The 18,099-nt window shown below is 38.8% G+C and overlaps 1 protein-coding gene across 1 annotated transcript in view; it reads left to right on the plus strand.

Annotated features, from left to right (window-relative positions):
- ADAMTS5 (ADAM metallopeptidase with thrombospondin type 1 motif 5) overlaps positions 1-17,498 on the plus strand; it is a 57,260-nt gene extending 39,762 nt beyond the window's left edge. The window contains 4 exon segments of the mRNA XM_070367394.1: positions 418-593; positions 2,744-2,860; positions 2,863-2,921; positions 10,450-17,498. Of these exon segments, the coding sequence (XP_070223495.1) occupies positions 418-593; positions 2,744-2,860; positions 2,863-2,921; positions 10,450-11,017 (920 nt within the window). The 3' untranslated portion in view covers positions 11,018-17,498.
- Positions 17,499-18,099: the final 601 nt, after the last annotated feature.

Here is an 18,099-nt window from a genome sequence, read left to right on the forward strand (position 1 = left end):
CCAGTATTCTTGCCTGGGAAATCCTCTGACAGAGGAGCCTGGTGGGCTACAGTTCATGGGGTTGCAAAAGAGTCAGGCAGGACTTAGCAACTGGACAACAACAATTTTATTCTAGCCGTCATCAATAGGAGAGGCTGCAGAAATATTCTGTTAATCTTGTACCACACTGTTCCACCAGTGTGCAAATCAGTAACAAATACATGAGTGGTTTTTAAATTATTATCATAAACAGTTGAGTATTCTGGGAGTAGGAAAAAATAATTGCTATTTTCAACTCTGTGGATAAAAATCCTTCAACACTGGTGTGTCAAGAGACTGTAGAAAAAAAAACAGCATCTTCTCCTTAAAAGTATTTACATGAATAAGAATGTATCTGAGTTTCAGAACAGAGTAATAATGTGCTTTTTTTATTTTTAGGTAAATCTTTTCGTCATGAGCAGTGTGAGGCCAAAAATGGATATCAGTCTGATGCAAAAGGAGTCAAAACGTTTGTGGAATGGGTTCCCAAATATGCTGGTGTCCTGCCCGGAGACGTGTGCAAACTGACCTGCAGAGCTAAGGGCACTGGCTACTACGTGGTGTTCTCTCCAAAGGTAACTGCTCAGACTGTCCAGAAACAGTGGGCGTCCTTGGTGGGAAGTACTTGGTAGGATGGAGGCTGCACATACCAAATGTAAACAGTCATTATTTGAGGGGTGGCTAGATTTTGGAAGGTTTTATTTTCACCTCTGTAATTTCTGTATTTTCAAACTTGCTACAATGAATCAAAAGGATTTTGTAAACAGAACAAGTAAATGTTTTAAAAGCTATTTTTTGAAAAAGTGTAACTCTGTCAAGAAGATGAGTTGCGACCTTACCTTCAAAATAGTATTCCCTAGGTACATTTATAATTTGTCGTGTCTGACTCTTTGAAACCCCATGGACTGTAGCCCATCAGGCTCCTCTGTTCATGGGATTCCCAAGTATACTAGAGTGGGTTGCCATGTCCTCCTCCAGAGGATCTTCCCGACCCAGGGTTCAAACCTGCATCTCCTGCACTGGCAGGCAGGTTCTCTACCACTGAGGCACCTGGGAAGCAAAGATAAATATAAAGGATACTTAAAGTTTGTATTCCCTCCTAGATGGAACGACTACTTCTCAAAAGAATACTTTTTCATATTTTTAGCACAAATTATATTTGTAAAGGGGACTATAAAACAAGAAAGTTGTCTATTTTTTCTATGTTTTATTGAAGAATTCCATTGGTGATTCATGAAGCAGGATGTCAACATCATTATCCCTGACTGAGACTTTAAAATGTCCTGCATTTTTAATATGAATCAATGTCCCTCTAGATATACACATCATAATATATACATCCTTTATTTTCCACAGAAGAGCATTTTCTAAATTACTGAAGTTTCACTTCTCACAATCAACATTATGCTATGGCTTAAAATATGGTTTATCTAATTTGTAAATAGATGTGATATTTAAAACCACCTCTGCAACAGATCTTCAGATATTTATGACATATTATTGAAAAATAAGTTAATGTCCCAGTTATGTACATTTTAAAACATTTCATCTTTTATTGCAAAATAAAACATTTTATTTTAAAAATATTATATAAAAAATAAAAGCAAAAACCATTATCTGGAAATATAATCATTCAGAGAGTTGTTAACCTGTTGAAGAATATCCCACCCCAATTAACACACATCCACATATTCATATACTCACAGACATATATGACAAGAGTTTTGTTTATACACAAATACAAAATATGTTCATTTATTTGTATGACTATGTGTGTTACATACACAAACCACTAAGAGGTCATATATAAACTATTTTATAACTACCTTTTTCAATATACACTAATTCTTTTTTTCAAAAATATGCAGTCTCTTCCAGTAAGTACTTTTCTCAGACTTCCCCAGACTCCTTTTTTTACACGTTTGTTTCTATTTGGGGCTTCCCTGGTGGCTCAGTGTGAAGAATCTACCTGCAATGCAGGAGACACAGGAGACTCGGGTTCGATCCCTGGAGGAGGGCATGGCAACCAACTCCAGTATTCTTGCCAGGACCATACCATGGACAGAGGAGCCTGCTGGGCCATGGACTGTGGGTTTGCAAAGAGCTGGACACGACTGAAGCAACTGAGCATACATGCACACATCTCTATTTCAGCATCTCACCATTTCACGCAATAGGGAATGCTTTCCAACATGACAAGGCTGTGCGTGTCTGGCGTAGATTTTCAATTTTATGACAGTAATAACAAGTATGCAACCAGAAAGGATGCCCACATTCTTGAGCCTGCTCAAATCCTGCTCTCCCTCTCTCCACACAAGTGACAAACAGTCCCACATACTGGGTGAAATATTCTACAACAGAAAGACAAGACTATACCATGGGGACTTATCACAGACACAGAAATGGAGATGAGGACTTTGGATCTCCTAACACATTCAGATTAAGCTCAAGAGAGAAAAAAGAAAGAAAGGGCATAACCCTGATTTATCCCAGTTCATCTTCCTGCCAATATGTCAAAGATTTTCTACTCAATACTCCTGGAAACCATGGCTTTTTTTGGGGGGGTGGGGGTGGTGTTTGTTTTTCTTCTTTGGGTTGTTTAGTTTCTGATATAAAATCTATTCCAATCAAACTTAAAAGTCCCAAATTAAAACTTGATTTAATCAAAGAAACCACATATGCAGACCCAGTATTTCCCATCGCTAAGGTGTTTCTCATTATTCAGGTGACCGATGGAACAGAGTGCAGGCCATACAGCAATTCCGTGTGTGTCCGGGGGAAGTGTGTGCGGACAGGCTGTGACGGCATCATTGGCTCGAAGCTGCAGTATGACAAGTGTGGCGCGTCTGTGGAGGAGACAACTCCAGTTGCACAAAGGTGGTCGGAACCTTCAATAAAAAAAGGTAATGTGAGAGAACCACCTTTAACTGACCTGAACAAGACTTTCAGTTCAGTCACTCAGTTGTGTCCAACTCTTTGTGATCCCATGGACTGCAACACACTAGGCCTCTCTGTCCATCACCAACTCCCGGAGTTTACTCAAACTCATGTCCATTGAGTCGGTGATGCCATCCAACCATCTCATCCTCTGTCGTCCCCTTCTCCTCCTGCCTTCAATCTTTCCCAGCATCAGGATCTTTTCAAATGAGTCAGTTCTTCGCATCATGTGACTTTAGACTCTTACAAAATTGATAAAGGAGGACTCATTACATCCTAAGCTATCTGTGGGCATGTTACCCACCAGGGTTCTTGGCCTCCTCTAAGCAATAGAAATTGACTAGAGGGCATACAAGAAATTCAAGAAAAGCTTTACTGGGGCCCATACAAAGGGAAGCAAAACAACAAGCAACAGGTTCCCTTGCTTGCTCACTCCCCTGAGGAGAGAGAGCTCATTCTTTATATGGGATGAGTAGGAATGTGTCCATGGGTTGGCCAGAGGGGGACCTAGGTATTTTGCCCACCCTTCTGGTGGAATGACTCAGAGGGTAAAGAATCCTTTTGCAATTCGGGAGACCACAGGTTCTATCCCTGGGTCGGGAAGATGCCCTGGAGAAGGGAGAATGGTTACCCACTCCAGTATTCTTGCCTGGAGAATTCCATGGACAGAGGAGGCTGGTGGGCTACAGTCCATAGAGTTGCAAAGAGTCGGACGCAACTGAGCAACTAACACTTTCACTTTCTGGTGGTGTAGAGTGAAGGGGGGCAGGCACAGTACCCTGTTTTTTGCTCCATGCTCTTCAAAAGTGGCGGTTGGGTTTTTTAATCTCTTCGTATTTTGGGGGCCCAGAATTTGCCCCAGCTACACACAGTCGATCACACATGCAGTAATTTTTAGTCCCATACAGTTTCCTTGAGTTTTGTTGCTGGAGGAGAGGTGTGTCCAGGTGCAAGCATTGCAGCACTGCAGCAAAGCGTCCCAGATCCCAGGCCTGTCTCAGAGGAGGTTTAGCCAGCCTCCCCTTATTAATGCTTTATGAATATGAGAAAGGAAGGCAAGGATGTGAAATGAGCCCTGGCTGCCAACTGGAAACTTGTGGCACCTCTCAAAGCAGATGGAATCACAATGGCCATGGCCCCAGGTTTTTTAGAGTGTGAAAAGGCAAAGACAAAAATCTGTGACATTCCACTTGAGCCATACCTTGCAGATCTGTTATTCCTGAAACGCAATTTAGGAAGAGATGACTGGTTTCCATCTTAACTACTTTTTTTTTAAACAAATAAATTCTCTTTGGGCTATATTTTTCCTGAGAAAACATTTCTCAAACCAAAATGTAAGTGATCTGCAGTGGTGTAGAGGGCAAGCCTGTTTTTGAGTGCACTACCCTGGTTTCTATCTACTCTATGAAGCATAATATCTGTTTCCTGCTCCCTCTCATGGTCCTTGATTACACTCTTGCTTTAAAAATGTAAGTTTAGAAAGTAACCAGTTTCTGGCATGAAATATTATACGCTCGGCTAGGATGACTGAGTCAGCTAAAGAGTCTGCAGGAATGCAGAATTGTTTTTCCTCTTCCCCAGACTACCCTTATGCTATGTGGTATTGGTTTGATGGGGCTTCCAGGTGCCACAGTCGTAAAGAACCTGCCTACCAATGCAGGAGATGCCAGAGACACGGGTTTGATCCCCGGGTCAGGAAGATCCCCTGGAGCAGGAAATGGCAACACACTCCAATATTCTTGCCTGAAAAATGCCATGGACAGAGGAGGGTTACAGTTCCATGGTGAGCTACAATCCATGAAGTCACAAAGAATCAGACACGACTGAGTGTGCACACACACTCACACACATACATCAATCAGGTGCATCTGTATTCCTGATGTATGTGCTGTGTTGTCTGTAACTGGAGAGGAATATACAAGCCAAGTCAACAAGAAGCATTTCTTAAAACAAATCGCATGCCATGGTAATGTAAAAAAGACTAAACGTGATTTTTGATATGATAAAAAATATATGGCTGGAGAATTTATTCTGTATTAAAATATCCATTCATAATCTTGTTGCTAGTGATATTATAATTATTCATCTAATGGTGTTGGACCATCTAGGTCAAAAAGCCTGCAAGTCCAATTATATTCTGCATTTCAGTATATTTCAAAGCTGCCGGCACCTTAGAAAAGATCCCATCTAATGTTTTGCTTTATAAATGAGGGATCTGGGACTCTGAAACTTTAGATTTACGCAGTTTTCCATGACTGGGGAATGCCAAAGTAAAGGCTATAGTTTAGGTCATAAAAATAGGATGCACAGGCTATTTGTTAAAAAAAAAAAAAGAGAGAGAGAGAGAGAGAAAGAAGGAAGGGAAAAAATTCAGAACCAAAAAAAGAAAGAAAATTATTTTTTAAAAAATAGCTTACGTACTATATGCTATGTATTCTTCCCACATCAACTTATAAGACTCTTACAATGCTAGATTTAGCTTTTAGGTTTTTTATGTATTTACAGCAAATAAACACGTATTTGCTGTCACACAAAAAGATGAAGGTATTCATGATAGCAACAAGCAGGATGCACCATAAATCCTTGCAAACTGATTTGACCAAGATTAGAGTTTGTGATGCAAATGATCTGTTTGAGTATCCTGAATAAATTACCTTGACATAGTTGACTGAGAAAAAGGAACATTGATATTGGAGCTGGATTGCATATATTCCAGTTCCAGTTCCAATTCCAATGTTCCTGGAATATTTGCAATCCAGCTCTGACTTAGTAATTCCCTAGCCACGTGGTCTTGAGGAATCACTCAACTTTTTTCCTACTAACATCCTTGAAAGTAGAATGCAAATAATAGTAATTATCTTGCAAATAAATGTTTTCATGAGGATCAAATGAGATTATGCATATTAAAATATTTCACCAAGTTCAAAACTCTTCAGGAACATGATCCTAATTTTAATTCACTCCTCTCTCAAGTTTCTTCATGTCACTAAAGGGCAAGTCAGTCCTTCTACTGCCTAGGTCTAAAACTTTGAGCCGTCTTTCACACCTCATGTTCTGTCACACCCCACATCCGTTCATCTGCAAATCCGCTCAGTCCTACTTCCCAGGTGTGTCCCAGAACCTGGTTGCCCCTCACCACCAGGAGGGCAAGCACCACCATCCGGTGGTCATCCTCTTTGGCTGTATCAATCCCGCAGTCTTCCCAAGGGTGGCTTCCCAGCCCATGGGTCTTCATGGTCTCTTCTTACCTGAGTCAGATGGTGGCATTCTTGGGCTCAACTCTTCAGTGGCTGCCAGCTCACTTAGAGTCAGTGTACAAGGCTGTTTTGTAACCTGGGTGATGCCAAAAGCTTTGGTCCCTGCCCTGCTCTGAGTCTCTTCTTCCTTGGCCTCTTCTCTTGTTCTGCTCTAACATCCTGGACTTCCCAACTTCCCAACGCTCTTCAAACAAGGCAAGTAGGAGCACGGGTGCTATTTCCTCTGCCTGGAACAGTTTTTGACAATGAATATAATCAATGTTTCCTCTAAAATTCCTTTAAATGTCTGCTAAATATAACCCCCATTGCTCCCAGGCAGTGACTTCCTTAAATTAATTGGAGGGTCTCTCCCCCTTCCTTCTTGTTCCGCTGTCTTCTTACTCTCCTCTCTTCTCCACAGCTCTTATCAACAGATATAGTCACATAATTTTATTTGGGGGTCTAACTCCCCCACTCCTGCTAGAATGTCACTTCCATGACAGCATGTGTAATATGTAAGAATGCATGTATTCCTTCATGGCAGGTGCTGTTCTTAGTACTATGGAGAAAGCCCTGGACACAAGAAGATTCCTTTTGTAAATAGGTTCATCTGTACCATTTTTCTAGATTCCACATATATGTGTTAATATAGTATTTGTTTTTCTCTTTCTGACTCCATTCTGTATTAGACTCACTAGGTCCATCCACGTCTCTGCAAATGGCACAATTTTGTCCCTTTATATGGCTGAGTAATATTTGTTTATATATATGTACCACATCTTCTTGATCCATTCCTCTGGACATTTATGTTGCTTCCATGTCCAAAATGGGAAAGAAATCCAAAAAAAGGGGATATTTGCATAAATAAAAAAGAAGATTTCTTGCCCTGCCATCCACACTTCATACTTCATACTTACATGAAACAGCTGCGTTCATTCATGGTGACCAAGGAAACTGGTTAATGCCCAGAGTTCAAATGATACCAAGCAGGGTGAAAGAAAACAAATAAGGAATAAAAGGAAATCCTATTTTACTGAAGCATCAAGAAATCAGCGCACAAATCTTCATACTGCCCAGTGCCTTGAGCTGCTCAGTCTGGAGACCTGCATGGGCTGAGTTCCCAGTGATTCTCATGAGTATGAGTCAGACACCAAGAACAAGGATTAAAAAAAAAATCTGTGCTGCCTGATTCTCTCAACCGACATTCTTTACTTTCTTGACACTCTGTTTGGTATCACTTAACTCTGAACATTACCAGAACATATTTTCATTTAACTGTTAGTAAGTTCAGCTGATTGAGCTAAGGGTTCCATGCACAGACACCTGGTAAAAGGAGCAGAAATTGGGAGTCAAATCTCCTAGCACTGCCACTGGTTAACTCTAGTGAACTTGGGCAAATTACTTTAATATATCTTCCCCGATAGGCTTTTTTTTTTTCCAAACATGTATTTGAGTTTTGTTTAGATTTGCAGTGTAATTCATTTACACATTGAATTTTTCTGCTTTCTCTTTTTTTAAATTTATTTGTTTTTAATTGAAGGATACTTGCTTTGTAGTATTATGTTGGTTTCTGCCAAATATCAACATAAATCAGCCATGAGTAGAAATATGTCCCCTCTCTCTTGAACCTCCCTCACCATCCCACCTGTCTAGGTTGTTACAGAGCCCAAGTTGGAGTTCCCTGAGTCATGTAGCAAATTCCCATTGACTATCTATTTTACACATGGTAATGTGTGATTTTGTTGTTGTTGTTCGGTCACTAAGTCATGTCCAACTCTTTGTGGCCCCATGGACTGTAGCACACCAAGCTCCCCTTTCCTTCATTATCTCCCCGAGTTTGCTCAGATTCATGCCCACTGAGTTGGTGATTCTAACCATCTCATCCTCTGCCACCCCCTTCTCCTTTCGCCTTCAATCTTTCTCAGCATCAGAGTCTTTTCCAATGAGTCGGCTCTTCTCATCAGGCAACCAAAGTATTAAAGCTTCAGCTTCACCATCAGTCCTTCCAGTGAGTATTCAGGGTTGATTTCCTTTCAGATTGACTGGTTAGATCTCCTTTCAGTCCAAGGGATTCAAGAGTCTTCTTCAGCACTGCAGTTCGAAAGCATCAGTTCTTTGGCGCTCAGCCTTCTTTACAGTCCAGCTCTCATCCATACATGACTACTGGAAAAGCCATAGCTTTGACTAGATGGACCTTTGACAGCAAAGTGATGTCTCTGCTTTTTAATATGTTGTCTAGGTTTGTCATAGCTTTTCTTCCAAGGAGCAGGCATCTTTTCATTTCATGGCTGCAGTCACTGTCGACAGTGATTTGGTGCCCCCCAAAGTAAATTCTGTCACTGCTTCCACTTTTTCCCCTTCTATTTTCCATGAAATTATGAGACCAGATGCCATGATCTTCATTTTTTTAATGTTGAGTTTTAAGCCAGCTTTTTCACTCTCCTCTTTCACCCTCATCAAGGTGAAAGGCTTTTTAGGTAAGATGGAATATTTTTCTCCTGGCTTTGTTTGAAGCCATTGTAGAAACATCTCCTTTCTTACTATTAGACACTTAAAAAAAAAGATCCTGTGACAGAATTTAATCCAAAATGTACTACATAAATAAAGTTAATAAATCAAACTGAATAGGTAAGCCATATAGTCAACATTGCATCTTCTCTCTTCAAGACAGTAAGACGTTCTGCCACCTGCCTGGCCATCACTGTAGATCAGATGCCCAGTACAAAGGGGCCTTCCCTGGGAATAAGCCTTCTCTCCAACTCAGAGGAAATGCTTGAGTGGGAAACACACTTGGATTTTCCATATATGGATCAGTTGCCCCATATCCTCTAAACTTGAGTAAGAATTTGAAAGTAAATAAGTAAATTTCACACACATTAGTCAAACTGCACAAGCAAAGTATTTGTTTATATTTAAATAGCTAGGAAGCTAAAACATATGGAGACATTAATTACTTAGACAAAGATTTTGGCAAAAGATGCCTCCTCTGCACTGGTGTAATGCCTTGGTGCTCAGTTAACTTTCATCCTAACCTTTTCTGCAAACTTATGGATATCAGAGCTACTTATACCTTTGCCCACTTTCCTGAGCAGAAGATGGATCATTAGAAATCTATCTCATTTGTTGCTCATTATAAAAGCCTCAGTCAGTCCACCATAAAGTTTTGCAGACCCTAATAATTCTGGGAAACTTGCTAAGGCATTAATGTTTCTTCCCCCCTCCCCTTTTGATACCACTAAGCTGTGGTTACCCAGTTACAGAATTTTATGTTGTATTTTCTGTCCTGCCCCAGCAAATCCAGAGTGTAAGGTAGAAACAGAATCAGAGCCTCTATGCTGTCTCTGGTCTAACAAATAATTAAGCCCATGGTTTCTCAACTAGTATGCGCATTGGAATGGTGGGAGAAACTCCAAAAGTACTGCTGCCTCTGACCCATCCTGAAAGACGAGGATTTAACTGCCCTGGATTCAGATTTGCAGGCTTTGAACTTTTTCAAAGATCCCCATGTGATCTTAATGTGCATACAAGCTTGAGGAACGTTAATTGAAAGATTTCTGTGAGATTAATTGAGGGTAGATTTTTGTTGGTTTCAGTTTATGTGTATCCCATTTTGTGCCAAAAAGAACATAGAGTAGCTTTGTAAATTTTGAACATAATAAAAATGTATACAGGACATCCCTTCGTGGTTCAGTGGTTAAGACTGTGCTGTCACTGCAGGGGGCATAGGTTCAATCCCTGATCAGGGAACTACAATCCCTCATGACTCCTGGTGTGGCCAAAAATAATAAGAGAAAATTAAAAAATCCTGTTGTTTAAAGAAATGTATACCATATGATAGTCTAACTATAATTTTATCTTGTTATAAGAAAACCAACATTTGAAAACAATTGTAAGCTTTAATAAATTGAAAATTTTAAATTTTAATACATTAAAACTGCACTAAGATAAGGTAATGTATGAGTGTTAATCATTCAGTTAGTGTCCGACTCTTTGTGACCCTATGGACTGTAACCCACCAGGCTCCTCTGTCCATGGAATTCTCCAGGCAAGAATATTGGAGTGTGTATCCATTCCCTTCTCTCCATTCCCTTTGATACCCACCCAGGGATGAAACCCGGGTCTTCCACACTTTTAGAGAAATTCTATTTGTGCATCTATTTGTTAAGCGTCTTACTTATTTTTTTTTTCCTTCCTCCTCCCTCCCCCACCCCTCCCCCCATTCCTTCTCTCTCCCCTGCCGGACATCCTTGCTTTCCAGTAAGGGTTACACTGACGTCGTGAGGATCCCCGAAGGGGCGACTCACATAAAAGTCCGCCAGTTCAAGGCCAAGGACCAGACCAGATTCACTGCCTACTTAGCCCTGAAGAAGAAAAACGGTGAGTACTTGATCAATGGCAAGTACATGATCTCCACTTCAGAAACCATCATCGACATCAACGGGACCGTCATGAACTACAGCGGTTGGAGCCACAGGGACGACTTCCTGCACGGGATGGGCTACTCAGCCACCAAGGAAATTCTCATCGTGCAGATTCTTGCCACAGACCCCACGAAAGCCCTTGATGTCCGCTACAGCTTCTTCGTTCCCAAGAAGTCGGCTCCAAAAGCAAACTCTGTCACCAGCCAGGGCAGCAATAAAGTGGGCTCGCCCACCCCGCAGCTGCAGTGGGTGACGGGCCCCTGGCTTGCCTGTTCACGAACCTGTGACACGGGCTGGCACACCAGGACGGTGCAGTGCCAGGACGGGAATCGGAAGCTGGCGAAGGGATGTCTCCTCTCCCAGAGGCCTTCCGCGTTTAAGCAGTGTTTTCAGAAGAAGTGTTAGCCCTGTGGTTATGACCGTCTCCAGGGACAGCTGAAAGGATGGCTCGCGGATGCAGGCGTGGTGAACACAGGGTCCACCTAAAGCGCAGAAAGTCACACCCTGCCGTGTCATCGTCAACGAGGAGTCCGATTATGGGCAGAATCTGCCCTCAGCGACCAAAATGAAGGTGTGCACTGCTTCGTGGGACAGTGGTGACCTTGAAACGTGGAAACACTTGCGAGTTATTGAACATCCCCTGGGCCGAGGAGATTGCAGAAACACGGATGAATGTAGAATCAGGGGACATTCGAAGATGGCCGAGCAGGCTCTCCCTCCTCACCTACCTCTTATAGAATGTCTTCAAAGGCATCATAATCATTTTCATGCATATTATTTACACAGCAGCTTATTTTTATTGTTTGTAAATACATTCTTCCTTGGTGTGTCACTTTATATCACTTGGTTCTATCAAAATATATATATATATATATATTTCTATTAAAAAAAAGAATTTGACCAAAGTAGGTCTGCAGCTATTTCCACTCTTTCCAGTTTCCAGAAAGAGCTGTGGATGTTTTACTGGAAATTAAGAACTTGCTGCTGCTTTAAAAAGAGTTAGTTATATGTTCAGACTACGGGAGATATAATTTTTGTCAAAAAACATTTTGACAGCAAGCATCTTCTGAGAAATTCTGAAAAGAAAAAAGGGTCTCAATGTATCTAGTCATTTAAATATATGCAGGGGTCCATTTATTTAAATCACTAACTGCCTGTATTTTTTCAGGCAGCCAGACAAATTAATGTATCATGAGGAGGTAGAAGTGTTTGTGTGTGTATCAGTATTCAAAGGTCTGAAAATTAATTTCCTCCTGTTAGAATTTAAAAGTAAAAACAAACAAAAAAATACCTGCTTCACCATATTTTCAAGTTATATTTTCACAACTGCTTTCTCTCTCTGTGGCTTCTGTCTGATATCTCACAATGTGTCGTAGCCATACAGAACACACAGCAAAGTCTTCAACACATTCAACACTGGTATACCTCTTACCAGCAAGCTTTATAGTGCGTTTTGTTTTTGCTCATTTGTTTGCTTTGTTCAAGGGTTCTGAACCTATGATGTTTTGGACTTGTTGACTTGGTAGTCAGACGCATGTAGAAGTGGTTATCGTTAATGTGGCTAGTGCAAAAAAAAAAAAAAGTGAATATTAACAAGACTGTTTCCACACCATGGGCAATAATTCTTTGCATTTTTTTTTTAATCCAAGTATACTGATACTGTTAAGAGTGTTCCCAGTTAGAAAGCATTTGGTAGTACCAGTGAGTGATGAAATGTGATGACCTTTGCAAAGTTTGCTCTTATTTCCATAGCCTGTTTAGGTAGATTGTGAGTTGGAATAGTTAGACATGGAAAATTTTTCCAGTCACCTGCATAGAAACTTTATAGGCAATAAACCACATCCCTCTATGACATGGTTCAGAAAAACTAAAATATTTCATTTTATTTGATTTTTCTTTGTGAAATAGCACAAACAATTTGCTTTTATGAAATTTTCTAATAATCCTACCAAATGTGCCCTATTATTAGAGATTTGCTTATAAGGATATTAGGGAACTACTATTTGAGTTTCCTTAAGCTCATGAGAATTTATTTTTGTCATAACATATTTTTAATATAAAAGAATTATGTAATTGATCTTGATATAGCACATTCATTTCAGTAAACCAAGGGAATGGATGTCTCTGTGTTTCAAGTATTTTCTCAAGAAATCAAAAGTGTTAATCATCCTTTGGGTTTTTGTAGGCTGACTTTGCTTTAGACATGGTCCTTTTTCTTAATCAAGTATCAGTTAGAGAATGGAGGCCTGTACAAGACTGCTAACCTCCATTTGATGAAGGTACCAGATACGAGGCACTGAGAGCAAAGCTGTTCTCATCAGTAGAAAAAAGAAAAATAACACTGATCATTTGACTATGCTGAGAGAATTAACAGACCAGCTTTACTTTTTCCAATATTCAAAATAACTTGAATCAAGTAATTCAGCTATGGCAATTTTTTAATCTTTTGTGGTTGTATTGGCAGTAACATTAAAAAATAATTGAAGAGCAAACGTGATTGTCTCCTATTCTGCTTCTCCATACTGTATTCATAGATTTGTAAAATATGATTTATCAATGATTCCAATTTTCCCCAAATACCGAAGTTTTACACTTCTCATAGGAGCAATCCTAGAGAGTTTAAAATAAATAAACCACTATTCCATGCTTCTATCTAAGGGGCTTTTTTTTTTCTTTTTTTTGTATGGGTATCAGTAGATTGACTAAGGAATGTATGTCTAAACTCCTGAGAAAATATATAGACTGGAAACTGAAATTTAAAGAAATGGAGTGTTCGGTAGACACAGAGAATGATGAGCAAAGGGAAAATCCTCACTATATGCAAAGTAATTTAGTTCAGTTTCAAGTTGTGTTATGCCTTTTCTCTTTCCATAGTTGCGTCTTGAATTAAGAGTGTAAAATTCAGGATGCTGGAAGCCACTTCCTAAAAAGAAAAGAGTTTAAAAGAGTTTGTATGAAAATGCTCAGGTTAGTAAGAATCTAATCACACTCACAAAACTAAACACTCCAGATTGTTTCAGTAGATAAAAGGGATCCCTGAACAATACAACATTTATTTCTTCTGGAACAGAAAATGTCAAATGAAGCCCTACCTTGTTGTTTAGAGGCTTAAGGACATTGTTTTAATTTATTCAACCAATTCAATTTCCTCTGCCTTCCTGTGGAAACAGTTTTAGCACATTAAGAATGAAGGGATTAATCACAGACAAAAAAAAAATGCAGCACTGATAAAAAAAAGTAATTTATTGTTTTTGCAACTGGTATGTGAATTTGTGTGATAAAATTATTTATTCTTATTTAACAAAAATATGTGCAAATTCTTCTATATTTAAGATGTTTTGCTGTTGACCTACTTTTTAATTTATGCTTCATGTTTGTGTATAAAGTACACTTTGTGAGTTTACATAATATATGGCACTGGTTGCTTTTGTATTTTTTTTTTTTACTGAAAGCTTTCTGTGTGAAACAGGTGTATATGTGTATATTCCTCATGTATTCTTATTCTGATACTGTCCCTTTCCTTTCTAAGGACATTTTAAATTTAATCTTCCGTGGCTAGTAGTGTTCATCACTTGTAGTTATGTTAACAGGTCTTTGGGTTCCTAATCTTCCCAAACCTCAGCTAAGAAACACATTTATTCAAGGAACTAAGGTCTAAGTTTAAAACTAGAGTATATAGGTAGCCTGGAAGCTTCCAGTAGAAGCTAAGACAATTCAGAATCAGGTCCATACACTTTCACTGACAAACTTGGCAAGGAGTTGTTGATATATCACAACCTCCAAATGATATCAATGATAATGAAGCAAAATAATGTCTTCTGCTGCTTTAGAAACCCCTCTTAACATTAGTATCATTTCCTCTCAGCATCTTTAGGAATTTATAAATGAGAGTAAACAAATCGAATTTAAATGATTTAGATGTTTGTAGTCATAGCTGTTTCTGCATAACTTTCTGTAGTCACAACTGTTTCTGGATCTCCATTGATATGATATGATGTTTTACTATTACAAGTTAATCTTTTGGAGGGATAATAGGATTTGGGACAAGCAGGGACACCTTTGATCACACCAGCTTGCCCCAGACTATAATTTCACAATCTGGTCATAGTAAGGCAAAGCACCTTTGAACACGCAGTTGACCAGATCAGTCTTTGGTTCTGATGTTTCTCCCCTTGGCTCCTTTTTTAACAAAGTCATTTTAATGGTTTAGGAGAGACAGCAGCCAGATCCAAAGAAGTTCAGGACTTGTGCTATAACTTAGAGTTTACTGTGAAATAAGACTGAACTTAACAACCGCTGGATTTTGCTAATAGTTTGTGGCTGAGTATGAAATCTTATCTGCATGATCAGTGACTATTATTAATCTATTAATAGTCAAACTTGAAGTCATAGAAACACCTTATATATATTTTTTAACATTTCAAAGTTACAAAGAAACCTCTGAGTTACTATTTTATTCTACATGAATGACCTTGAGAACACAAATGGCCATTCAAGTGCAGGGTCAAGGTGATCTATCATATAGACACACAGAAAAGGAACTTGTATGTTTTCTCTATTATTTTTCTAATTTGACAACAACCTGTAGTTTTAGGTTGTCAAACAGGTAGACCAACTAAGTGGGTAGATCAACTAGCCCACTGAAAAATACAGTCTTTCTAATAGCTCCCTGTTAGAATGAACTACAGGGCTTCCTTTGTAGCTCAGCCAGTAAAGAATCTGCCTGCAATGCCAGAGATCTGGGGTTTGATCCCAAGGATAGGAAGATCCCCTGGAGAAGGGAAATACCCAGTCCAGTATTCTGGACTGGAGAATTCCATAGACTGAATAGTCCATGGAGTTGCAAAGAGTCAGACATGACAGTGAGTTTCACTTTCACTTTCACTAGCATGAACTACAGAAATAACTTTTCAAGTTACAGCTCTTAAAACACATCAGTCTATACTGCATACTGAATGTTCTATTCAATTAATATATGAGAACATATTGAAACACCAACCCATACATCAGTGATTCAGAAAATGAAAATATACATAGTGTTCAGATCAGGAAAGTATTCCATCTGGCTATCCTGTTGCCATGATATCATAGTTGTCAATGCAGATTTTGTAGAAAAGATAAAGGAATGTGCTGTTAGAAAATGTTGGTTTTAAAATGGAATAGGACTGAAATATATATATATATATTCATTAACTTACACTCTCTTAATGTTCTCACACTAAAAGTAAGTTTGCTGTCTGTGGTCCATATCTCACATCTCCACCAACTGGCCCATGTGCACTGCCAGAGGTCAAGTGAAAAAAATAAATAATGGCCCATCATCCTATTGCGGGTTCAATCCTTGGGTTGGGAAGATCCCCTGGAGTAGGTAAATGGCAACCCACTCCAGTATTCTTGCCTGGAAAATCCCATGGGCAAAGCAGCCTGGTGGGCTACAGTCCATGGGGTTGCCAAAGAGTCGGGCATGACTGAGCACACATGCACACATCTTCCTATAAGGCACTGCCACAGCAGAATGATCCAAGTCTAACACTGTGAGGACAACTGTGATTTACAAATAAAACAGGGATTTTTTTTTTTTTTTTTTTTTACTTTTCCTTTGGCACATCCAGTGAACAATTGTAATCTTTATCAAGGTGCTAGCATTTTCAGTGACCCAACTGCCAAATGCAGTATTACTGAGTTACTATTTTATTCTACATGATTTCTTGGTTTGCAAGAAAGAGCTCTTTAAGTCTTTTTGTCAAGGCTGGGCACAACTTGATAATCAAAGTTTGGGAAATTGTACCTAATGGTCATTCAGATTGGCAGGGTTTAGTGACAGAAGCTCCATGTATATTGAGGATATTTAAGGTGACATCCAAACTTGAAAAGCATCAGGTCGCTGTAGCCCAGTTTTAGATGAGTCACATTCCATCATGTACTAAGGCATCTGCATTCCTTTCAAACAAACTTGTTTCAAGTTTCTTATACACAAAGGACCTTTTGTGTATATTTGGCTGGATTTCAAGTTTTGCAGTATTTTATGTCTGTACACTTGGCTACTCTATCTCCATCTTTTCTGTAACAATTCACAACATATTAGAAACATTTCACCCCATGCTGAGTATATCTAAGATAGAGTATCATACTGTGTGACTTTGTGAAACTAGACTTTGGATTAAGAAATGTATATTGTCTCTGGATGGTATTTTTGCATTGCACACTCCAGCATAACATAAATGTAGGAGTTGACAAATACTGCTTACATTTTAATAAGATCATTCATCAGAGGAAATCATGCATGTGCTTTGTAAATAGACTGTGGATAACTAAACAGATTGCAGGAATATGTTGGATTTGATTTGGGCAGTGGCCACAGATATTTGACTTCTATATTAGTGTCTGTGAGTCAAGTCAGGTAATAAACCAAAATAGGTATAGAACTGATATTTTTAAGTCTTGAAAGATGCTTTCAAGGCAGAGTAAAATATTGAAGATTTACATGCTGTATACAAGCAGTAAAATGTAAGCTGCTTTTTACTCTCAGTTCTCCAGAAGTGATGGCATTTTTTCAGTGAATACAATGCTGTTGGAAAATTAAAAAAAAAAAGATCTTGGAAAACGAAGACGGGTCTTGTTTAAAATGTCTCTTCAGCTTTGGCATATTTCAAACCTGAAACAACTATTGAAAGCATTACTGTGTTTTGTAGCCTACATTCCACAACAGCTCTATTATTCAGGTAAACCACTTGAAATAAGATGTTTGGGACCTTTACTGTAATATTTTTCATTAAGGAACAATATCCTATTTTGTAAAGCATTTCCTTATGTGTGACTTTAAACTGTAAAATTAAACATTGGTTTTGTGGTTTCAGTGGGCATAATAAATGTAAATTGTAAAATAGGTTAAAGTATGTACGGCATATAATATGTTTTAGAGGTAGAAACTACTGTCTGTTCTCATAACAGCAATACGACCAAGCTAGGTCTTAATGAAGCCCCAGGTTCTCTATAATCTCTACCATCTCTCATCCACTTTGGCACAGGCCTTTAATACTTTGTCTGTCTTAAACTATAATGAACTTTTGCTTCAAGTTCTTCTTACCAGACCATCAGCCCCTACATCTGTCTAGTATCAAACTTCTGATGTTAAATTGGAACCACAAGCAACATAACCTACCTACTTTATCCTTACTTTTATAAAGATAAATGTATTCTAGCTATAAAACTAAAAAGCCAAAAAAATAATGCATGCACGGAAATTTAAAAGGCATTAACATTCACTAGCAAAAGGCTATTTATTTGGTATCAAATTTATAGCATTAAGATTCTGAAGGACATAAATTCCTTCTAAAACTGAAATCATTACTAGTTAGTATACATTGCAAACCCTGAATTTCTCTTTCTTATCAAACAGTACTTCAGAATTGTACTTTAAATTTTCTTCTTGGTAGGATGTATAATGTTGAAAGAAATAATTAAAAACACTTAAACATTTAAAAGTC

This window comes from Bos mutus, chromosome 1 (genome assembly GCF_027580195.1).
Source record: "Bos mutus isolate GX-2022 chromosome 1, NWIPB_WYAK_1.1, whole genome shotgun sequence".
NCBI lineage: Eukaryota > Metazoa > Chordata > Mammalia > Artiodactyla > Bovidae > Bos > Bos mutus.